At 41.4% G+C, this 25,789-nt stretch overlaps 1 protein-coding gene across 4 annotated transcripts in view; it reads left to right on the top strand.

The window, feature by feature from the left end:
• cadpsa (Ca2+-dependent activator protein for secretion a) overlaps positions 1 to 25,789 on the top strand; it is a 244,851-nt gene that overhangs the window by 197,957 nt on the left and 21,105 nt on the right. For all 4 annotated transcript variants that reach the window (XM_039796735.1, XM_039796736.1, XM_039796738.1 and 1 more), the window contains one exon: positions 2,080 to 2,187. In XM_039796735.1, coding sequence (XP_039652669.1) covers positions 2,080 to 2,187 — 108 coding nt within the window. The remainder of the gene's footprint in view (positions 1 to 2,079; positions 2,188 to 25,789) is intronic.

Raw genomic sequence — 25,789 nt, forward strand, 5'->3', positions numbered from 1 at the left:
GACGAGGCACTGTGTACACTGGCAGGGGTCACAGTTTCCAGCCCAGCACGCTAATTGTGTCCTTAATGTACAAAATTAGAGTATCACTTGTAAAAAGACACTCATTTACACATTGTAAGTGTCATTGCAGATGTGTTAACTAAGTTTAGTAGCAGTTAGCGCTCAGTTCTGACTTTTCAAATGCAAATGAGTTGGAGAAAAGAGGGAGAAACAGAAAATGTGAGATATGTTGATGTAAGGGAGAAAACTAAGGCGCTGGTTACAAATGCTTTATTCTCAGTGAATGCTTTAGATGTCAGATTGGCAGGCCTCCTACCAATCTGCTCTCCCCATCAAACCAACTGACATCTCCAGTGCCCCTGTTCACTTTGCACGTGCCCAGACTGGGAGTGTTGGTTCACAGCCGAGCTCAGCTCTCTGACAAGAGCTGACTGAAGAACTCTGCATCCGTGTAAATGAAACACTTTTTGGGAAATTCAAACATTCCTTTTCTCCAAATAATAACTGAACATTTAAGGGGAGACACTACATGCAAAACCATAGTTTTTCAATTTTGAGTTTTTTAGCTATTCTGCTCCCATAGCATGTCTTCTTTCAGACTATTGGAAATATAACATCCACAATACACATTTAGGTGTTTATTTTACCCCACTTTGTCTACTTGCACCTGTAACTTTCTCCTAAATTCACCAAAAGTTAGCACTGGATAATTTCTTGTTTGCATATTTAAACCTGCAAATTTCAGAAAAGTCAAAGTTGTGTACAAAAAACACATGTATATATGTAAGTAATCAACTGGGACTTTCAATTTGAATGCATGCAAATTGGCTTACACTTACATGATGTGAAATCCATTTGTACATTTGTCACCTAAAGAACCTAATAACAGGAGTAAGAGTCTACAGCCATGCTGGCAGCTCTGTGTGGATGTAGTTAGGCCCAGGAGTGCTTCAAAGCTAAATGCATCAGCACACTAACATGCTCACAATGGCAATACAACACATTTGCTAATTAGCACAAAGTACAGCCGATGTGTCTGACACTAACATATGTATTCTGTATCAGCTTGTTCCAGCTTTTTAATTGAAGCTATTTGGCGTTCATTCACCATTCCATCAAATGCAAATATGCTACATATCTTATACTTTTTTAGCCAGACATGTTTGGTATCTTTGGCATCTCCACTACGATTCACAATAAAGTTATGGGTTTTGACTGACTGACCACTAACTGCGTGTTTAGGGCAGTGGTTCTCACACTTTTTTCAATAATGTACCCCATTTGAATTGTGTTTTTAAGCCAAGTACCCCCTGACCAGCGATAGATTTACTTAACAAAAGCCATGTAACTGAAAAACATTTAAATGCTAATGAAAAAAGGCAACAAAAACGTAAAAACTAAAAAAAAAACTAAAACACCGGACTTTCACCTGGGAGAGCCGGGTTCGCGCCTCGCGTGTGGCGATTTTTCGGCCGTTTTTTGCCGTTGTTTTTTTTAAATTTCTTTTTTTTTAATAAGCCTTACCCAATGTTTCTTTCCTAAACCCAACCATTTGTTGTTGTCGTAAGCGTGTTTTAGTCGTTATTTTCCGTGTTTTTGTCACTGTTTTGTTACTAAAGCCTTTCCCTGTGTTCTTTTCCTAAACTCAACCATTTTTTTTTTCTTGCCAGGCGTGTGGCGCTCGCGTCGCGATGACGTCGCGTTCTCGGCGAATAGCCGCAACGTTCGTGAGGGCCGCGTGGTGGGTCTGTTTACATCAGCTGTTTCCAGCGTGTATCATACACGTGGATAGCTGAAAATGGCGTAAAATAACACGCCATTTGGCTTTATGAAAGTGCCGTATATATTTACGCAAAGTCATGATGTCATGTTGCCTTGGGGTACACCTACCCCCATTTGAGAAACACTGGTTTAGGGGTTAACTTTATCCACTTTGAAGAAAGTGATTTAACTGATTTCCCATTGCTTTTTCTAGCAATTTGCTTCAAAGGGAATATTTGTAAGTGTTTAGCAAATATAATTTCAGTTGAACAGTTGGCTGAGCAATGGCGTGTTCTCCTTTTCCTCACCCTTTTGCAGAAGCCCGGGATGGATGTCGCTGACGGTTACGTGACGTTTGTTCGTCACTCCCAGGACATGCTGCGGGAGAAGGTCAACGAGGAGGTGTACGTAGAGCGACTATTTGATGTAAGTGAGCGACACAGCGCCTCGCCCTCCATCCCAGGGAGGCTTAGTAACAACAAGGTTTCATTTACTCTACCTGCATGGGGCCATCTATGGAACCAGTTTAAGACCGAATCCAGGCACGGAGCAGCCTGTTTTCATGAACCATTTGTTCAAAAAGCTACAAAAAGTTAAGTGCTGTCATTCGTAAGCATTCCACTTGTTGTTGTTGCTGTATTCGCTACATTGACGGCCCCTGTAGAAGAATACGGCTGGCCGCGTAGGGAGGAGGTCAGGGTGGAAGGGTGGGCGTTAACATGCAGGGCCATCTTGCTTTCAGCCCGCGATTAGCCGATTAGCTTTCTTTGTTTTCTTCATTGCAGTAAGAGTCACCTTTTCACCAGTCTCCCTCACAAGTTTCTCCCTCATTTCAAACTTTCTTTCTGCTGCTCGATTACCGTTTTCGGCTGCATATTTTACTACCTGCAGTTTGTTATCTCTTTTCTTTCTCAGTTGTCTTTAGGAGCAGCATTCTAGTTGTCACAAGCCTAGAGCGCCCTCTCGCGGCTGTAGACGGTAATGTTTTCAGTATGAATTAACATGTAAAGACATGTTAAATTATATATATTTTGATACATAAGTCGCACCTGACTATAAGTCGCAGGACCAGCCAAAGTAGGAAAAAAAGTGTGACTTATAGTCCGGAAAATACGGTAAAGCCTTTCACCCAGGAAATGCGTGTTCCTTAGGAGTGTTTTAATCCAAACCACAATCTTTTTCCTAATCTTAACTAGTCGTTTTGGTGCCTAATTTTAACTTTCGTCGCCGCAAAACGCTCATATTTTGTGGAAAAAATGTAACCGTAATGTCTGCCGAAATGCCCGGTAGCTCACTGTGCTTTTTACCCGGCTCAAAGTCATCCATTTCAGGTAAGTGAACCACCAACTACCGCTGATACAACGGAGGTCAGTAGCCCGCGTCCGTGACCAGCCGGCGGTCTCCTAGTTTCGTAGGATATCATACGTTTTGGTGTTCTTACATGTTCATACGATATCATACGGACTGGTTCATGTGAAGTGAACCAAAGTGAAATGATTAGTCATGATCTGTTCAATGTGCATGTGAGGAGTGCTTACACCATGTCATTTCCACACAGCTTTGAAAGGAACATCTCATGATAATTTGAGTTACAGGAATTTATGATTCTTATCACATTTTTCCACAATAATTGATTTTCCAAAATGCATGTACCACGATTGATGATATTGGCAAAGTGATTATTATTATTATATTTTTTTTACTTTTCTTTTTTTAAGAATTTGTAAAGCCTAAAATGGTACTTTTATTCATTAAGTAACAAAAAAAGAATAAAAAAGATTAGAGTAAAGTGTATGTTTTTTTCTGAATAAGGTACCAATAATAATACTTAGCGGTTCCTACTGGTGCTTAAATCTAAACACAGGAAGTGGAAGAAAACTAGGCTATGGAGTAACAACTGGGCATTTTAGAGGAAAGGAGCAATACATTATATTATATACTATACAACATCACAGTAAAAGTAACTAAATAAAGTAAATTAAACATTCTAAAAGGTGTTTTTGACTGGAACATAATAACCAAATGGAAATATTTTAGATATTGTTTTGATATTGTATATTTATTGTGCTACATTTGGTATCTTGTATCTTGTAACTTTGGGTTCAACATTGAGAGGGTTTAGATGTCCACTTTTGAGCAAAATTTATATTTTGAACGTCAAACACTTTCTGTATTTTGGTGAATTTTTCTGCATCAATTTATGGAGCAAATGTCTTTACTTATGTAAAGGAAATTATAATAGGTTTTTTGGGGGGGTTGCACTGGCCAGTTTTGATTATTGGGGGATTGTAACCAGGGCTTTAAATTGACACCCGCCAACCCTTCAAATGCCGAAATTAACGTTGGATGGTAACATTGTAAAGTTACTAGCCATTTTGGCCGGTGATGAAAGCAGCAAACAAAACTGCGTCTGTTTGAATTGTCCGGCTGCGGAAATTTTGCCAGATTGTTCTGTTTTCTGCCAAGAAATTTGGGCAGTTTTGTGTGTTTGGCTTGGAAAAGTAATTTATATCTGGCAACACTGCTTGTAGTAGTAATACTACATTTCCCATGAACACTTATGTTGTGACGTGTCATACAACCGTGTCATACAACGTGTCTAGCATGCAGTATCAATTAAATAAAGTTGTAAAGTTATTCAAATTTGTTGAAGTTAGTAAAAATGTGGCTAGTGGAAAATCTGATTGGCTGGTAAATTTAAAAATGTACTAGCCATGTTGGCTGGTGATTAAAAAAAAGTTAATTTAAACCCGTGGTTGTAAGCCCCCCATCCCCCCTGTAAATTACGCCTATGCATGTATCTCTGCTACTATATAAAATATAATGTTGTTATGATGGACCTGCAGGTGAGTGAGTCTGGAAAGTTTTAAAAATGTTAATGCTGCTTCAACTACCAAACTCATACGTGCGTTACTGCGGTGCTCGGTGTCTGTCTTTCGGCCAACGTCTCGTGCCGACTTGTGTCTTTTTGGCTCTTTGCGAGTCACTTTGTGAAGCTGCCCGTGATTAAGCGTCAGTGTGCCTCTCCATAGCTGACGAACTGTAATCAACTCAAAGCTGTAATCAACTTGCAAAACAGTCCCATGACACTGTTTGTCTCCATTACATGAGATGAGGTCAAGCAACACCAAAACAATTAGTAAATCTCTAAGCCTGGTGGCTGAGCCTCCTCTCGGCTCAAACTGGAGGATTTCTCCTGGAAATGTGCTACGACAATCACTCAGCTCTGGGATGAGTTGCATCTCTGCTTCTCTTTTCAGAGTCAGAGACGTCCTGTCCTCCCTGCGCCTCGCCGTTTACGCCTTTGTCTCGTGGTGTTTGTGTGCAGTTTGCGCTGATCTTGGGGAAGGATTAGCGGCGCTCTCTCTTTCTGAGTCAGCAAACAACAGTTAATCAATTGAAAAAAAGGGGCACAAAAGATCACTTTGTAAGAGGGCTTAGCAGCCGCCAAACCAGGACTTTACAAACAGGTTGTCTCTCCGGCTACCTTTAACAGAAGCATTACAACTCTGGGCTTAGTGACTTGGGGATTACTCTGTGAAAAGACTGAGCTGCTATATTTGAGAGATGCTCAATCTTTTTGTCATAAGGTGGTACAAAGAGTGACACACCGGCAAGGGCATAGGATTTGTCATCACTGGGGGGGGGGGCATAAAATAACTGAGGGGTCCTCCCCTATATATTTTTTTGAAAAATGAGCATCACACACTTCATGTCCTGCATTCCGGTGAATTTGTATGCATCAATTTATGGTGCAAATGTCTTTATTTATGTAAAGGAAATTATTATTCTCTTGAATTGTTCAAAACTTTCTGTATATTCAAAACATCACACAGTTTTGGGATTATTTTTTTTTGTTTAAATCTACTTAAATCTATCTTTAATTTTTGCTGCCCTTTTGTGTTTCTTTAACCCCCACATGTATCACAAATAGACACAGTTCTTGTTTCTTGTTTTCCTTTTTTTTGGGGGGGTGGGGGCAGGGGGAGGTCTCCCTTTACTAAATATTTAGGGGGAACTTTTCCCTTGCACCCCCCCCAAAATCTCAGACACAAACTGGACAAATGTGATAAAATTGCTGCTGTTTTGGAGAAAAAGTTGACAATATAATAGGCTCGAACTATTTAAGATTCTTTGTAAGTGTGCCAGTGTTAGCCAGACAGCTAATTTTCAACTGTAGTCCAAGTTACCTAGCATGCGTGTCTTTATGGTGGGAGGAAACCGGAGCACCCGGAGGAAACCCACGCAAACACGAGGGGGGGAACATGCAAACTCCACACAGAAAGGCCCTGCCCAGACCGGGGATCCAACTCTGCAGTGCCAACTTGCTGTGAGGCAGCAGTGCTAACCAGTGAGCCACCATGCCGCACTAAGATGCAGCAGACGCATGTGCGAAGGTTTTGTTTCAACATTGGGGGGACATTATTATTATTATTATTATTATTATTATTATTATTATTATTTATTATTATTATTATTATTATTATTATTATTATCACAATATTTGGAGCATCAAACAGTTGATTACCTGCATTCTGGTGAATTCAATGTAATCAAAACGTATATTGATATTGAATCTGATTTAATAGTCCTCCTGTAATTATTGTTCAAAACCTTCTGCATGTTCAAAATATCTAGTCTGGCATTGCCAGACCTTCCTTCATAGCGCTGCAGAGCAGGGTCTGGCTAGTCCACATAGCATTCCATTCTTTGGTTTATTGGTATTTCTTTAAACCAATCACAATCGCCTTGGGCGGTGCTAAGCGCCGGACGGAGCAACGGTGCCTCTGCAAAATAGCCTCAGGAAGGAACTTGTTTTGGTGGAACATGTGTACATTCAAAAGTAGTTTTAGTCGTGCAACAAAAAACTCAAATTGGACAGATAGTCTAGCTAGCTGTCTGGATTTTCCCTCCAGAGATCTGAGGAGCAGTTAACCATAGTCCTCAGAAATCCACAGACATAAAGAAAGAGGAAAGTGACGGACATCCGAAAAGAGTGACATCCTGCGGAACTAGAGCAATCCCGGAAGTGGAACGTCGTGAATGTCGACTACAAAACATCTAACGTGTTTTGGGATGTTTTTCTTTTAGGAATCATGTACATCTTGTTAACCTTGTTAAAGCCATAAGCTCCATAAGTGTAAAGCTACATAAAAGACATGGCAGTCAAAATCACAAGAAACCACATCTGCATTTTCACGCTTCTGTTGTTCTTTAAGCCCCCAATTAAGCACACGTAGACACAATTATTTTTTTCTTTCTTTCTTCATTGAAAAGAAAAGAGTCGGAGGGACTGTGCTTTGTGACACTGCAACACAATGTGCACTGCAAGTTTCATGGATGAAGTAGTTGGGAAGGATATAAACATGTACTCTGGACGTTTTTTTTTAAACTCTTTTGGGGAGTGGGTTCTTTTAAATTTTTTGAGGGGTACAAACCCACCTCTTCTAAATATTATATATATACATATCCCCTGCATCAACACCCTGTATGTAGAAAACAATCGGTACTGTTGTTTTGTCTGGTGTTGCTGCAAATATTCTCATGGATGCACTGGATATTAGCTGTGGATGATAGTCCAAGGTATGGGCTTCCAACCAGCCAGGCAGCTGGTCAGAACAGATTCAGATCTTGTAACAATCTACAACCCAGTGTTCACTCTCCCGTCACGCCTATCACTATCCAGTGGTGGAATGTAACTGAGTACGTTTACTCCAGTACTCTTACTTGAGTACAAATGTTGAGGTACTTGTACTTTACTTCAGTCTTTTTCTTTTCATGCCACTTTCTACTTCTACTCCAGAGAGAAATATTGTTCTTTTTACTCCACTACATTCATCTGACAGCTTTAGTTACTAGTTATTTTACACATTTATGCACACAAAACACTTGGTTTATAAAATCTGATGTTTTATTATAAATGAAACTAGCCAACAATATAACGGCCTACAAGTCCAGCTGAAATGATTAGACCATTAAACACACAACTGTTTGGAGCCTTTCCACTTTCGAAAATGGGAGGATTTCACTGTATTGAGTACTTTTACTTTTAATACTTTAACTATATTTTCCTGATGATACTTACATACTTTTACTTAAGTAACATTTTCAATGCAGGAATTACTTGTAAGAGAGTATCCTTACAGTGTGGTGTCAGTACTTTTGCTGAAGTAAAGGATCTGAATACTTCTTCCTACGCTGTTACTATCTCAGACAGACTTTGTTTTAGCCACCAGATTTATGACAGTGTTTAGGCGATGATCTAGTACTTAAATTGCTCAAGAGAGAGGATGAATCAGGATCTGCCTGGCTAACCCCAGCAGCTAAATACTTTCCTGGGGAAGGGGGGAGGAGGAGGGGAACCATACTACAGTAAGAATACAGTAATCTGGAATTACTGCACAGACAATAATCTGGAATCTCCAAGTGAACAGGATCTCACAAACATGTTTTCTTCGACTCTGAATCGAGTCCTTTCTTAACTTGACAGATCTTTTAAAAAAAAACATGTATGCCCTTATCTCCTCTTGTTGGACTTAACTTTATCCAGGGCTCAGACGCAAGGCAGTCTCCTTTCAGATAACCCATAACACTTTCTCAGTTGTAATTCTGTGTTTTCATTCATTTCTTTATTTACCAAATTGTATCTGTCTGTGGTGATAATTTACGCTCAAAGTGAATTGGTTATATCTAGGAACACAGCACCATTGCTTAAAATAAACCAGACGGCTCAAGACACAAGCAGGCAGGCGATCAGTAAACAAAGCCCCAGTTTTAGCAAACCTCAATTATTACCCAAACTCTTCTTTATAAAAATGTCCATCCCACTTTACAAACCCACTTCCTGCTTTAACTTTGACCCACTGTGTCAAGACACGATGTGAGTCCCCTACACGATGTGAGCATGTGCAGAACGGCCGCCATCTTCAACAGCTAGCTACGGCAACACCAAATGGAGGAAGTGCGAAAAGTAAATACTTTCACTCGGGAAATGTTTGTTCCTCGGGGGTGTTTTAATCCAAACTCTCATCTTTTTTTCTTTGTCATTTTGGTGCCTAACCTTAGCTGTTGTGGCCAAATAACGTCGACTTTTTCTGAGCTAAACTCCACTACCACGGACCCTGAAAGGAGCGTCATCTGGCGGTGCCTGTAGCCAGCTCACAGTCAACTATTGGTGGCTGAACACAATTACTGACTGCAGCTGATATGATGGAGCTCTGTAACTGGCGTCGCTTAGTAGTGGTTTAAAACATCTACCAACTGCCCTTAAGAAATAATAGGAAAATAATGTATATATAGGCCTATATATACACTCACAAGGATTATTAGGAACACCTGTTAAATTTCACGTTAATGAAATTATCTAATCAACCAATCACATTGCAGCTGCTTCAATGCATTTAGGGGTGTGGTCCAGGTCTAGACAATCTCCTGAACTCCAAACTGAATGTCAGAATGGGAAAGAAAGGTGATCTAAGCAACTTTGAGCATGGCATGGTTGTTGGTGCCAGACGGGCTGGTCTGAGTATTTCACAATCTGCTCAGTTACTGGGATTTTCATGCACAACCATTTCTAGGGATTACAAAGAATGGTGTGAAAAAGGAACATCCAGTATGCAGCAGTCCTGTGGGCAAAAATGCCTTGTTGATGCTAGAGGTCAGAGGAGAATGGGCCGACTGATTCCACCTGACAGAAGATCAACTTTGACTCAAATAACCACTCGTTACAACCGAGGTATGCAGCAAAGCATTTGTGAAGCCACAAAACGCACAACCTTGAGGCGGATGGGCTACACCAGCAGAAGACCCCACTGGGTACCACCCATCTCCACTAAAAATAGGAAAATTAGGCTACAATTTGCACACACTCACCAAATTTGGACAGTTGAAGACTGGACAAATTTTGCCTGGTCTGATGAGTGTCGATTTCTGTTGAGACATTCAGATGGTAGAGTCAGAATTTGGCATAAAAAGAATGAGAACATGGATCCGTCATGCCTTGTTACCACTGGGCAGGCTGGTGGTGGTGGTGTAATGATGTGGGGGATGTTTTTTTGGCACACTTTAGGCACCTTAGTACCAATTGGGCATCGTTTAAATGCCACAGCCTACCTGAGCATTGTTTCTGACCATGTCCATCCCTTTATGATCATCATGTACCCATCCTCTGATGGCTACATCCAGCAGGATAATGCACCACGTCACAAAGCTTGAATCATTTCAAATTGGTTTCTTGAACATGACAATGAGTTCACTGTACTAAAATGGCCCCCACAGTCACCAGATCTCAACTCAATAGAACATCTTTGGGATGTGGTGGAATTAGAGCTTCGTGCCCTGGATGTGCATCCCACAAATCTCCATCAACTGCAAGATGCTATCCTATCAATATGGGCCAACATTTCTAAAGAATGCTTCCAGCACCTTGTTGAATCAATGCCACCAAGAATTAAGGCAGTTGTAAAGACAAAAGGGGGTCAAACACGGTATTAGTAGGGTGTTCCTAATAATCCTTTAGGTGAGCGTATATATATATATATATATATATATATATATATATATATATATATATATATATATATATATATATATATATATATATATAGACCCTTTCATGTTTCATATCGCGGTACGTCGGTAAGTACTGTATGTGGTTTGTCCAAGTGGTGTTGCCGTAGCTAGCTGTCATGATGGTGGCTGTTCTACACGTGCACGACTCATATTGTGTAGGGACTCACATCGTGTATTGACACACTGTACTGACCGTAGTTTTTTTCTCGAGGGAGGGATTATTAGCAACATTGGAGGTGTGCTCACTTTCAATTTAACACGCTGGTTTAGATAATCTGGACAAACGCTTGGCTTGTTTACTTTGCATTGTGGGACTTTGATGTAGCCATGTCACAGTGTTAGAGCTCAGCAAATCAGTTGGTGAGAAAATGTAACCAGAATCACAAAGAAATGATGGACACATGATATGATAAAACTTAAACTGACCCCTTACATCCGTAGTCACATTTTCAAAACTCTAAACACAATTAACCCACGATGGCTCTGTTCAGGCAATACCATTAACACAATTCATGTTGTTTCCACAAAATATGCAATCAGTTAACCCATTTCTAAAATGTTAAAGGTCCAATATGTAATATTTGTACTGTAATAAATCCAAAAATGACACCAATGCCTCATCAGATATTAAGGAAACATGTTAAACTGAAATACTATCTTTTCTGACAACAATGCTAATGTCAGTATTTTTTCTTTTTGAAATTTACATTCCGTGACGGAGTTTATGTTTATGTTTTGATCTGTGTGTCGTTATCAACGGCCCAGTTTGACAGCCAGGCTGGGTTGCCAGATATACCTGTAAAAACGTAAACCCAGCGCGCTACAGCTGTAACGGTAGAACAGCCATGAAAGCAGCAAACAAACAAACAGGATCAACGGAGATAGATTCTACCTGACGTAAAAAAAAGAAAAGAGCATGTTTCTAACAGTTGCGTGACCAGAGACGTAACAACCCCCTGGTAAATATTGGAGATGTATTTGAAAGATGGAGACAGCTTAGAGCCCAAAAGGACGCAGAGTTGGCTTATTTTCTCCTCAACAGGTAAGCATTAGCTTCAGGCTAATTTATCACAGCTACTAGGGATGGGCATTTTTTGCCATTTCAACATTTGTGTTCTCACATAATGTGAGAACACAAATGTTGCTTTTACTCTAGCTATATAATTCAATGTGAGTCACATTGAATTATATAGCTAGAGTACCCGAGTTGGTTACTCGCAAAAACAATTGAGACACAGCCAGTAAAGTGATCCCGACTGGTCCTGGCTAACGCCGCCATGCTAACTGCTAGCTAACGTTACCGGAGAACCAGGCATGCAGCCCACGGCTGTTTACAACGTGTAGTTTAGCGGCTGGAGCCGACAACGGTGAGTTATTTTAAAACACGAGAGGGGGGCTGTAAATCGGAAAGAGAGGACTGTGAGTTTGCAGTGTGTTTAGAGATTGTTGCCGTAATTCTAAGCCAATGAAGGGTGTTCCGTCGGTAAGGTAGTGGTATTTTTAGCGTTTCGTATTGTAATTCTAAGCCGAGGAAGTGTGCCTGACTCGCGTGTGCAGAGAACACAGTGAGGTTGTTGTGTTTTTAGCGGTTCATACTGTAATTTTACACCGAAAAAGTGTGTCTGTCAGTTGGGTACAGAGCTCCGCGTGAGCACAGGCTTTTATGACTGTCAATATAGCCAGAATCTAACGTTAGCTACTCCGCTGTGCTGTGGAGTAATGTCTGGCTATGTTAGAAAAGCGTCTATCAACATTGTTGTGAATGCCAGTAAGCCTGGCAACCCCCGTGAACTTCGAGTCTGGGCAGGAGGGGGCGGGGGAGACGACTCTCCAGTATTTTGAATTGGTAGTGCAGTAACTATTTTAACCGCTAGCTGCCAGTATTACACACAATATTACATATTGCACCTTTAATGTCTTCTTTACATACAAGTTTGCTTATTTAGAAATGCTTGCACACAACACTTCAAGGAACAAGGAACTCAGGCACCAATACGTCCAGATACAGTTTGCTGTCTATCTAATGTCTTGTTTTATAGTGAGTTTTATAATTTGTTACTCTACTTGTAAACATGGGTTACAGTACTGATACTGTGTTGGATAACTGTGAGAGTCATGGAGTTGGAGGCTAATTACAGTAAGTTACTAAGTAATGCATTATTCTAATCAGATTACATTTGTCCTTTCACGCAGTAATGTAACGCATTACTGTTGATAACTCAGTAATCACATTACAGTTACTTATCAAATAATGATAGCGTAACTTGCGTTCTTTAAACATAACGTGAGGGGAGAATAACAAATCAGATGTCCGTTTTCTTGCATCACATGTTTGCGTAACACCATAACACTTTGAGAAGACGAAACAAAAATGTCAGAGCCACCGCTTAAGACGTCTTTTGAGGGGTGGAGGTGTGCCCATTACTTTAAATTATTTGCGCAAAAGGACAAAAACTTAATTGTAAAGTGTAAATTGTGCTCAGGCCACAAACACCTCTACACCGCCAGGAACACAACATCCAATCTAAGCTAGTTGCTAAAGTCCGCCGGACCCTGAGTGACGCCGAGGCGGATGAGAAGAGCATGTTGCTGACACCAGCCAATCAGCCAAGACTGTATTCAACAGCAGATAAACAAAGCAGAGATAAGTGGGCTTGTGGCAGCGGAGGAAGTGTTACCTGTTTGGACAGTGGAATTGCATCTTTCCGAAACATACTGCGCAAAATACAGGTGATGAAGAGCGGACTGCCGCCAGTTCTTCTTGACAAATTTTGTGCTGATGTTCACAACTTTGAGGTCAGCTCTGTGGTATTAAAGAGCATAAAAGAGAGATCTTGTGTATGTCCTCCACTATAATAAGGATTTGTATTGATCTGGGCATACATGAGGTTTAACTCTATATTGTTATTTGGCAAGTAAGTTAAGGTGCATCTCAGGTGATTTTACGGAGTGATCCAAAAGTACTGTTACTAGCAGAGGTGTATAAAGTACTAGACACCCATACTTGAGTAAAAGTACAAGTGCTCTATCAAAAAAGTGATTTGAGTAGAAGTAGAAGTGCTCTTTAAGCACAACACTTTAGTAGAAGTATTAAAGTATTCAATATTTTTTGTACTTAAGTATTGCAAGTAGTTTATTTTAAAATGTACTACTCAAGTACTGAAAGTAAAAGTACAAGTATTGTGTTATGTAGTTATTAAAGAAAACAGTCAAAAGTTTGAATACCATATTGTTTATATTATGTAACATGTTTAGCCTAAGGCTGTAGCCAAAGGAATTAACAAATATTAAATATATTATATTAAAAATAACAAATATTAACAAATACTGAAAGAAAATGTACAATTATCACACTGTGCAAGTAAAATGAACATCCTCTCCAGCACAGTAACGATTAAAGCCCCAAAAAACGTATCACACACTAGCTAGTAACGTGATGAACAGGAAAGTTAGTAAGCTAGCAACATCCAGATAAACTAGCAGCTTCACATCACAGGGTCAAACGGTTAACATTCAGACTGCATACTGAAACAACTCAGGAACAGATTCATCTGCTGCAGTAATGGCTAAATAGAAAGAGTACAAACTTACATCGTCTCTGACTTCTGAACGGGCAACCGTAATGAGAAGAAACACGATGCGATCTTGGGGATTTATTACGTAAACGACGTAGTTAGCGTACGTAACTAACGTACACACACTGTAAACTACACAGTCTCCGTAGCGTGAGGATTTCACAACAGTAACGAGTAACTATGCAGCACATCAAAAACCTATTGGAGTAAAAGTATTAAACTCATCGAAAATATGTACTCAAGTAAAAGTGGAAGTAGGAGACAAAAATAATACTCCAGTAGAGTACAGATATAGCCTTTTAATACTTAAGTAGAGTAGTGAAGTAGTTCTACTTCGTTACTTTACAGCTTTGAGTAAGTGTGTAGCAGTGAGTAATGTAGCAAAGTAAGGCATTACTTTTTTTTAAAGTAGCTAGTAATGTGTAATCCATTACTTTTTGAGTAACAACCCCAACACTGAATAGGATCATTTAATAAATAATAAAAAGTTTAATCCAACATCTGCAGCTATAATTATTTCTTATTCTAATGAAGGTTGAAGTGTTGATGAGACTGACAGGGACATCGTCCAGGTTGTGTAATCCTGTCAGCTCTTCATCCTGACTGTTTTTGTGTGTGTGTGTGTGTGTGTGTGTGTGTGTACAGTTGCATCTATCTGTCCGTGCCGTTGTGTTGAGTGGAGGCCTTCAGGTGTAATCCATCTCCTCCCTGTGTGTCCTGACAGAGGGTGACAGAGAGGTGTGTCAGTGCTGTATGTTTGCTGCTTGTTGCTGCGTCTTGACCCGTTGCTTTGCCATGCATCCTCTTTTCCTCCACAAGAGCATTTCTGCCGGGATTTGTCTCACCCTGGCTTCTCTTTGTTGTCATCCCGTATTAGTTCTCCCCGCGGCGTCACCCAGGCCGACGAAGGTGTCTCTGGCTGCTCTCTGCAGCTCTGTTGTGCTTTTCTTGTCACTCCACCCTTTTTTTCTTTTATCTACTTCTCTCTCTCTTTCCTGTTTTTTTTTTTATGGTGGTGACTTACAAGATGGGACATTAGTGCTTGACACTAGGCTGAAAGGCAGAGTAGTTTTTCCTTTGTGTCTGATTTTTTATATCATTCATCCGGAATCAAACTAGTTGCATGCCTTTAAGGTTATTGCACACTGATTCCAAAATAACTACCTACACCTCACTTTGTTTCAATCATGTTTACATACTGCCTCCAAAAATGTAAAATGTCCTAAAACAATTCTGAACACGTTAAATTTTCTGTGTTTTTTCCACATCCGTAGCAAGCATTTTGATGTGTTTTAATGCGGAGAAGTTTATGAGCCGATCGAGAAATGCAGCACCGAAAGATTTTTGCAGAGTGCATCGTATTTTGCAGAGTGCATCGTATCATTTCATAACTCAGATACTCTACTGTCAGCAGGACTGATGGAAGGAGGAGAACGGAAGAGGGGAATGAGACAATGCAGTGTAGTGAAGGAGAGCAACAGTGTAGTGATGGAGACAGGGAGCGAGGGCAGCGCGACTCTTTCAGGTAGCCGCGGTGCCAAACGCAAGAAGACGCAGGCAGAGAGGACACGCCACAGAGGTAACTGTCGACGAAGAGAAGCGAGGGAGGAAGTGAGGGAGAAGGAGAGCGAGGCAGAGTGACAGCAGCATCACATTTTGTATTGTTTTCGCAAATTTTTTCCCGCAACGGATTATTAATACGCATCAGACTCATTCTGCAAGGTTTCTGTGCATGACGAATTTTCAGGAAGACAGATATGAAAAAAACCCAAGGACCTTTAGTCGTGCATCGTGTCCCAATTCCATTCTACTGTATGAAAACAAAATAGAGTGGACACACTGATGTTGACACCGCATTATTATGGAGCTTAGTGTACAATAAATAAATATATATGGAAGGTGCTGGGGCCCAAATATGCTGCCCATAGGCTGAGGCGTAAATAGGAGAGAAACATTCAAAAGCCTTAGTTCTGTTTTTTATTGTATTGTTTTGTATTGGTAATGATTGTTCTGTGAATATGGCATAAGAAATGGGTTTAGTAAGTAAAGCACACCCATGACTTGATACACGAACCAATGTCTGAATTGCTGATTACAAATGCCATGTTGAAATACAGTATGTCAAATGGAAGAAGAAAAAACTTTAAAAATGAATAGAAAAATGAACATGCACATATTTGACACTGTTGTTAAAATGAATTAGCATTTTTCTTTTGTGGACGCACAAATGTGAAGAAAATAAATCTCATCTGACTCAGGATTCTCCGTGTGTTTGCAATTCAACATCACGGGTCAGTGGAACCCTTAAAAACTCCTGTTGGATGAGCTTTGTATATATGGACATCAAGGAAGAAAAGGTAGATATTACGCACATTACGTCTGATTTTCACTTGTAAGCAGCAAGAACAAGTTTTCACTCTATTTCCTACTTTTTTTGTTATATTATGCCAACCTTACACCAAACGACTTTTCAAGCTATTCCACTATTGCAGACTAATAGTAGTGAAGTTATAGCACGTGAACATTGTAAACAACCAATGGGTGTGCTCCCTCCAGCACCAAACAGGAAGCAGCAAACGTCTGGAGCCAGTGATGTTTATTGTTGCTATGACACAGCGCTAAGCTAAACGCTAAAAAGGTAAAGTTGCTGATTTTCACAAAATTCGCTTCTGAAGCGCGTCATCCAACAGGACTTTACCGGCGGATAAACGCGACCTCCGGGTACTGGAGACATTCATCTGCATGTACGGCAGAACGGAAAATCAGCAAACTTTCCAACAAGTTACCAGCTAACGCTAGCGGTAGCTAGCTAGCTCGGTTACATTTTTCAAAACGAATGTAGTTGTAGTCTTGCAATGTAGTGGCACTGTAGACGTAGTAGTCTAGCTTTGCCAGACCTTCCTCCACAACGCTGCGGAGGAGGGTCTGGCTAGTCCACACAGCATTCCGGGATGGAAGAAAAACGTGCTCTGGTTTATTGCCATTTCTTTAAACCAATCACAATTGTCATGGGCGGTGCTAATCCACCGGAGTTTAGAACGCCAACACAACGAAAGAGGAAGCTAACGGGCATCCGACCTAAAAGAGGGACATCCGGCAGAATTTCAGTCACCACCGGCGCAATCCCGGAAGTAAAATGTCGTGGATGTAGACTATAGACGTAGTGAATAGGTAAAGCAAATGTTCTTGAGGCCCCACAACTTAGAGTGTTACAGGCCACCAAAGCAGATACCCCAGTGTGTGTGTGTGTGTGTGTTGAGTTTGGGGGTTGTTGTCCTCTTGAAATAAGGTCAGGATGGACTCCCCTTAATCTTTGCTTTGTTAGGCGGCCCCTCCCCTCCCTTGATGTCCTGCTGACTTCATTTATTTATCTGTTTTGTCCGTTTCCCCTGGTGAGGATTACAACAATAAGGCGGCTCATTACATGAAACATTACGGTTTATTGGTTTTGTTTAGGTCCTTACCTGAAATGGCACTCCACCATATATTTACCGTAGACACACTTTTGGAAAGTTTGCAATTTTGAAACAAGGTTCCCACTGTCTCCATTTTAGCAAGGAAATTGTCTATTATTTAATCTTACAAGTACAACAAATTGTCATTGGGGTGAGATTCATTCAATATTCATTTGAAAAAAAATGAAAAAGGTGTAAACAAAAAAGAAAGAAGAGCAAAAATAAGCAGCTGAAAAGACAACAAAGTGCTTTGAAAAACAATGTTCACGTGTCTGTATAATCCATTTGACTAGAAGGACATTTAATGATGTTTTGGTGACCTGCCAGGACACTTTTCTTTTATGCCACTTGACAAGATTAAAGTCTTTGAATTTTTCCATGGGCCAGAATGAAAGAACTCCATCAAGTATCCCAACACCATAACAGTTGACTGTAAAGAGATTACATTTCAAATCACATCAACAAATCAAGTCCTTTAAGCACGTTTCATTTCACACATCCCTGCCAAATCTGAAGATAAACAGCAGCGTGTGTTCAGTCTGGTTACAGACAGCTAAATAGAATACAATAGAATGCAATGGAATATGATCCTGCCTTCATACAAGAAATGGAGCACAGGCTTAGCGGAGACACTTTGCACGTGCCTCAAAGTAATTTAGGTTTCTTAAACATGTTTGTCCGGGATTTCTTCCAGAGACAATAAGCCTAAGGTTATATGTCATTTTAATTGGGGTTAAGACATGCATTTATCTCAGGAGGCCTTCTAATATCATCGCCAGTAAGCAGATTATTTCACTATGTCCTCATCATTTTTAAATATGTGTTAATACTCACAATTTGACATCTAGAGTGACAGCAGACAGGCCCATATGTGGTCTATGCTGATATTCAACAAACAACAGCGTCTCAAGAAATGACTTGTAATTTGAGACATATCAACGAATGTTAATACCCCTGTTTTGACACAGATTGGCGGGTGGGGGGGCTTGTCGGAGCAGGACATTTTTAATTGATATTTGACCCACTTCTTTGACCAATCATATGGGCTTCAATAGCATACAGTGTGTTACTTTTTGGTGTTTGAATCAGATTTACTTGATGGTGTTTTACTAAGTACAATCCTGACCAGCAATCCAATCATGGAATTGTTTTATTATTATACAGTATTTTCTGCCATTGTGAAAATTGCTCAGAAGGCAGATGTCTGTGACATCATGATTAAACTTGCATGGAAATCCCCTGTGAAGTTGCTTTTATTTTTCTGACGTGTGGCTGCCTCAGGTCATGTCCATATTCAGATAGATATATTTGAAACCATTTTGCATCCACTCTTAAGACAGCATTCTCCCTCACCGAAACGGAGCTGCTTCCAAAACACTCTCCAGAGTGCGCACATTTTAAGACAGATAGATAGTTTATTAATCCAGGGAGAGAAAGTCACATGTCACAGCAGCACAACACGAACAAAACAAAGTTAAATGTAAAAAACTAAACAATAAAAGTATGTCGTTTAAATGTGCATGCATACAGTGTGCAGATTGGGTGTGCAAAACGGAGGTTATTATATATATATATATATATATATATACCCAGAAATTATCTTGCGACCCCCAGGTTGAAAACCACTGAACTAGAATATTTCGCCAGTCCAATGGGCGAGTCCGAAACAAGTCCGAGACAACAGAAAGGCGTATCGAGTCCGGACTCGACAGCCCTGGTACATTCTGCGACAGAGTGGGGATGAGTTCAGACGTTTGATGGCCACCGTCAGGAATTAACTCCTTGGGGGAACGAGTCTTTGGCTGAAGACACTCCTCTTGTCAACCAGCATGTCCTGGAACGGGTGAGAGACATTGTTCAGGATGCCAAAATGCTTCTTTTGCATTGGAGTGTGGACAGGAGTGGAAACTGAGCAAACAATGTTTGCGCTGCTCACCACTTTCTGCTTGATCAGTCTTTTTCGGTCAGTTTAGCTGGTAACCAGTGACATTACATTGCTTATGGTATCTTTCTCTCACATCATTATGTAGCTATAAAACAGTTGGGGACAGTGCCTTTGGACTGGCAGACCAGGGTGGTGCATCCCAAAGCATGTGACAATACTATGAAGGTATACTACTGCTCGGTGTCATTGGGATGCCTATTGTCAAACCTTTGTTCTTTCGGGTAGAGCAAAGCTGATTCCATCCAGGTTGACTTACTAGCTGTTTATTATTTGTCTATGCCCACTTAGTCATTGTATCCACATTATTGGGGATTACTCTGGGGGAAACTGTCATTGTGTTAATATTTTGTCAAAGCACCAATAGTCAACCCTACAATATTGCTGCAACATCACCATTGATGTATTTGGTCAAAAATATCATACGATTTTTTTCCATATCGCCCAGCTCTAGCTCAGTCCGCATTCTCGACAGCACGCTCACAATTACGGTGGAGTATTTTTTTTTTTTTTACCAGTTAGGTTTGTGATTTTCATTCACCTATAGCAGAAGTGGGCAGAGTGAAGGAGTATCTTGGGGTCTTGCGTGAGGGTGAGATGGAACACAAGATTGACAGACGGGTTGGTGTGGCATCCGCAGTAGTCTCACATTGCCAGACCTTCCTCCACGGCACCGCGGAGGAGGGTCTGGCTAGTCCACACAGCATCCCGGGATGGGAGAAAAACATGCTCTGGTTTTTTGGCATTTCTTTAAACCAATCACAATCATCTTGGGCGGCGCTAAGCGCCGTACGGAGAAACGGTGCCTCTGCAAAACAGCCTCGGGAAGGAACTTGTTTTGGTGGAACGTGTACGTTCAAAGGTAGTTTTAGTCGTGCAACAGAAAACTCAGATTGGACAGATAGTCTAGCTAGCTGTCTGGATTTACCCTGCAGAGATCTGAGGAGCAGTTAACCATAGTCCTCATAAATCCACCGGAGTTAAAAATGTCAACACAAAGAAAGATGTAGGTAATGGATATCCGGCCTAAATGAGGGAAATCCGGTGGAATGTCGTGGACATAAACTACATCCGCAGCAATGTGGGTGCAGCACCGGTCCGTCGTTATGCAACACAGGCCCGTTGTTATGCAGCACAGGCCTGTCGTTGTGACAAGGGGGCCAAGTCTGAAAGTGAAGCTCTCGATTTACTAGATGGTCTTCTGTTTATAAGCGCCCGCAATTCGAGTTTCCTTTTCCAAAGTGTCTTCAGGGTTAGAGACAGGGTGAGGAGCAAAGGCATCCAGAAAGATCTTGCAGTGTACCCCTGGTCCTTTACTTTAAAGGAAGCCAGATTGAGGTGGCTGCCTCCTGAATGCCTTTCTTTGGAGGTATTTTGGTCAAATCCCAGTGGTTGGAAAGTGGACCCAGAACACACTCAAAGGATTACATATCCCATCTGCACGATATGAGGAAAATATGCAATAATGTTGTTGAATATCGCGATAACAATATCACTTGCGATACATAAACAGATATTAACATGTACTCAGTTCTGCATTTCTGCTGCTTTCAGTATTCTTCTACAATACAACAAATCGCTTGTTGAATTTAAAACAAATCAAAGGAAATCATTTACAACATTCTTTCATTGAACAAATTGAATATTATATTGAATATACATTTTGATTTGCAGTTTTCTCCTGATATTTTCTTTCATCTAACACAAAAAAAATCAGTTTTGTTTCTATCGCGATGTGTCGCAGCCTTTTGCGATGTGTATATTGCGGCAGTTGATATTGTGATGACAAAAACCCACGGCCAGATAATTGGCAGAATATAGATTGGTGGAAGGTCTCAATTGGGCTGTCCTGCAGTTACTGTTGCAGGTATAGCATTCATGTGTTTCAGTCAAATACGTAATTCATACTCGATGTAACAGTGAGCTGACAACAGTCAGACAATGACCACACCTTATATGTGGTTTGCTAAAATACAAAAAAAACTAATTTCATAAAGTCAAAGTTTTAAACCCCAGGGGACAAATGGAGTAACTGGCAATGCCTTTATTAAGCCCACTTCTAACCTGAATTTCTAACACACATTGCCTGAAGTTGAACTTTCATCAATTATGACAAAATATGTTTGGATCAAGCATTGGTCTTTAACTAATTATTAGTGGGATCATCCGTCTTGCTCCCAGAAACCTGTGTTTGGTACAACTTGCAGCGTTTCTGTGTGACTTGTTTTCTCTATTTGTAGTGCATTTATTTATGCTGGATATACAGTATGTTGTCAACTCAACAACGTTGGTTTCTTTATTTGCTTGTGTTTTGTCTATTTGCACGTTTTATTAAAGGGATATTTCACCGCTGGAAAGATGAATATGTGTTTAAATTGGGTAATTTATGTAGTAGAAATGTGAAATCATTTTAGAAGTTGGTGCCTTCTAGACCGAGAAAATGTATTTTTGGCTCATGTGGATGAAAGACAACAACTCCTAGAATTCACTTGCTTCACTTCCCTACGAGGCCACTTCCAAGCCACGCCTACCGATTAAAGAGGGCTGTCAAGTCAAGTCAAGTGGGTTTTATTGTCATTTCAACCATATACACTGTATATAGTGAAACGAAACAACGTTTCACCGTGGCTTAAATGGTGTTACACATTTAAAATATATAAAAACAACATACGAGACAGGCTACATTTAGTGCACACACAGTATAGACTATACATAAAGTGCAATTACTACTTAAAGTAGAGCATTTAAGACAGACAAGGGAGAGGACAGACAACATACAAGAAAAGACAGGGCATAAGTAGACTTGTAACAGAGCACTGATTGTTATAAGTTAGGTTCACCGTGAGGTGAAGGTAGAATATAAGAACTTTCTTGAGATTTGCATGGTTGAAATCACCAGCAACAATAAATAGTCCATCCGGATGTGCGCTTTGGAGCTCACTGATCCGTAAAGTTCAGCTAAGGCACTGGTAGCATTAGCGCTTGGTGGGATGTAAACACCGAGTATAAACACGGCCGTGAATTTGCATGGAATGTAGAATGGTCGGCATTTAACAGTCGCAAACTCCACCAGCGGTAGTGAGCAGTAGTTGGTTACAAGCACCGCATTTCTGCACCAGTCTGTGTTAACATATATACACAGCCCACCTCCACGAGTCTTACCCGACATCTCTATTGGCTCGGAAGGCTAGCAGGCCGGGTAGCTGGATAACGGTGTCTGGTACACTGTTATTCAGCCATTTTTTCACAAAAATAAAAACACAGCAGTGACTGAACTCGCGTTGGGAGTTTCGTTGAAGTTGGATGTAGTCCAGTTTGTTGAGCGGACATTTGCAAGCAGGATGGATGGGACAGGTGGCCGGCTAGCGTTAGCTTTCCACCTGCATATTCTCCGATCTGTACCAATGTATCCCGGTGGTACACCTGTGCGGTAGTTTGAATGCACATAATTGCAAGGTTGCTGCTGAAAAGAGAAAGAGCCTGTTAGCTTAGCTTCAAGACTCTGGCTGACACTATTTGGCATTTTTGCTATTTGTAGTGAGGTCCCACCCCCACTGTAGTGGTAGTAGTCTCTAGCCTTTGGCCCAAAAAGCCTCCGATGACGCAAAATGACCATTTTTGCGTCATCAGAGTTTTTTTTCCAGACACAAAATACAGAGAGTTCTCGTCTCAGGGGGACATGAGGGAGGGAAGCATGGTCATTCGAAAATACTACCGGGTTTCTACTGATACAAAGCTTAATATTAATCTGTGAAGTATCCCTTTAAGTTTCAGAGCATTGCCATCACTTGGCCACACAAATTGAAAATGACCTGTAGTTTGACATTGTTAGGTATGATAGAGATGCGTGTGTGTCAGGGCAATAGCGACAAATTAATTTGGTCCTCTTGCATCCTCCCCCCCTCCCCCCCGCGGTTTAGTTCTTGAAAGAGTGGCTGAAGAGGCCCGGATTAAGACAGATGTGCTTAAATGATACTGAAGGAGGGACTTAGCACGGCACAGCCGGGGGATCATTGATTAAAAAAAGCCAGGTCTTTAGCCTGAGCCAAATCCAGCCCTGCACTGATACACCACAGTACCATGTACCCAGCCCAGGCAACCCACATGCTAGCCATGTTGGGAGAGGGGGGGAAGCGTCCAAAGGAGTGCAAGAAAGAGGCAGACAGTGATTGTGCTGTAGAGCCAGTGAGTCTTGGAGCCGCCTCCCCCTTTCCCCTTCTTTGCCCCCGGGGCTGGAGTTGCAGATACTGGGATTACACAGGTCAATTATACACTTAATCTGCCTTTGCCCGGAGGGGATTAGGAGCGTGGCTCATTGATTGATTTGAAGTATTTCCGTTGACCTTGGGTAGTTATCAGATTCACAAGCGTGGTGAAATTGCACTTCTGTGTGACGAAAGTTAAAGCGCTTTTTAATCGCCGCTGCTCCTCCCGTCTCACTCTGCGTACCAACTGCCGGACGGCTGTGAGAGCGAGGGCAGGGGTCAGGCTGAGCTGCAGATTAGGGGATTTGAGATTGTTGTCGCCGCCGCTGTACTTTGGTCACGGCGGGTGGGTTTGTGGATGGGTTGGGTGGGTGGGTGCGGAGGCTTGTCGCGGTGACAGAGAATGCCAGCAGACAGCCGGGTTATGGAGCTGCCGTCATACCACTTGGCTGTCCCGAGACGTTTCACCACTTTGCCGGCTCCGGTCATGACCTGCCCACCACACGGCCATGCCAAGTGAACAATTTAATCAACACTGAGCTCAGGCAACACGCAAACTTAACTCCTGCAGCCTGCCAGATGTCTTATTCTGCTCAAATGACTCAGTTATGTGAGGATAGAATAAAGAGGACATGCTTTTCTTTTCTTTTTTAGGACCATCATAGAAAAAAACTCAAACTATTATTGAAAAATCTAAGAAATCCCACTGAAGTACCAAAGTCCAATGATATATCACATTTATAGATAATAAATTATACATTGATATATTTCTGTATTGATATACTGTATCTAATCAGATCGCATGCTCACATGTTTTCTTACCCATACCCAATCATGAAACTATAACCCTTGATACCCATTACATCAACCAACATATAGCTACAGTTTACCTCTGCAATGTTTCCCTGTAGGATTGGCTCTTTTAAGATCAGTGTGTTTTTTCTGACAGACAATGACCAGATGTCCTTTACCCTTTATCTACAACGATATGAATGCAATACTGCATCGATGTCCTCTTGATGTTTTTCATGCCCGTCAGTAATCTCTTTTAGGTTGAAGTGAAATATCAGTAAAAGGATTACACAAGCAATGGGGAGGAAAATAATGGTCATTGTCATCGGTCACAAGAATAAAAAAGACCAGCCAGGCAGGATAGGGTAGATTGACTGTGTGACTGTTCAAAAACAGGCTCTGAAAAGGTTTCACTTCCGTTTAATGAAGTCTGTAAGCAGCTTAGAGTCCTTAATAATTACTGAGAGAGAGCATTTTCTTCCCCTGCTTCGTTTCCTTTTGGCTCTAAATCCTCTGGGAGCATTCCCAGCGCCGTGTTGCCGGGAGGAAACGGCAAAGGACACTAAGGCCACGATCGTCCCTAGAGGAGGGAAATACCAGTTTAATGGAGACTTCTCCTTTGTCAAGACCCGCTGGTGTATTGATCAGGGCCGACGGGGTGAATTGATTGAGGACACACATGTCATCTCTCGGGTCTCTATCACCCTGTTACAGCCCCCCCCCCCGTCTTTGCCTCTTTCCTTCTGCCTTGTTAGAAAGGGAGGTATGGTGGCATTTGTTTGATTAACTTGTCTGACAAAAGTGACAGCTGCTCACGGGCGTATTTGGATGAGTGGCCCAGCGCCGCTCCCTCTTTGTACATCTGTCAGAGCCGGAGCAGGGCGAGCGGGGTGAAAAGAGACAAATTGGACCCAAAAAGAAGGCCATTCACCTTCCCCAGACCCCCCTCTGCTGCTCCACCCCTCTGTCCCATTCAGGTGCTCGGCGGGACCCTCAAGTGCTTGCTGGCTTATTCCATTTTCACTCCCCCTATAGAGTTCCCTGAGCCCACAAGTGTTTTAGCCCTCTTTTTCCTTCCCTCAATCCACCCCTAAGCGGCTCTTTGTAAGTAGAATGGCTCACTTTTCTCAGGGCCTGAAGCCGGCGGCTTTTTTCTTTTTTTATTGTCTACCACAGAGCTTTTCTGTCGCTCATTGTATGTTTACTCAATGACTGGTCGCTGACCGTAATTTCAACTGTTTAGTTCCTCACAACATGGCCCCCAACTCCCTCCACCCACTGCCCCTAATATAAACCCATGCCTTCTCCAAACCGCCATGTTTTTATAAAGTTGCTCCTTATTTAGGCTCTCTTGTCCGTTGAGCTGACACTTGCGGGTAGAAGGAGACGGGTGTTTTGTAAGAGAGACAGATTGCCGTCCATGAAAAGAAAACCCAGACCTGAGATAAACATTTACCTTTCTCCTGCGATGCTTCGCCCTGCGGGTAG

Source organism: Perca fluviatilis, chromosome 4 (genome assembly GCF_010015445.1).
Source record: "Perca fluviatilis chromosome 4, GENO_Pfluv_1.0, whole genome shotgun sequence".
Taxonomy (NCBI): Eukaryota; Metazoa; Chordata; class Actinopteri; order Perciformes; family Percidae; genus Perca; species Perca fluviatilis.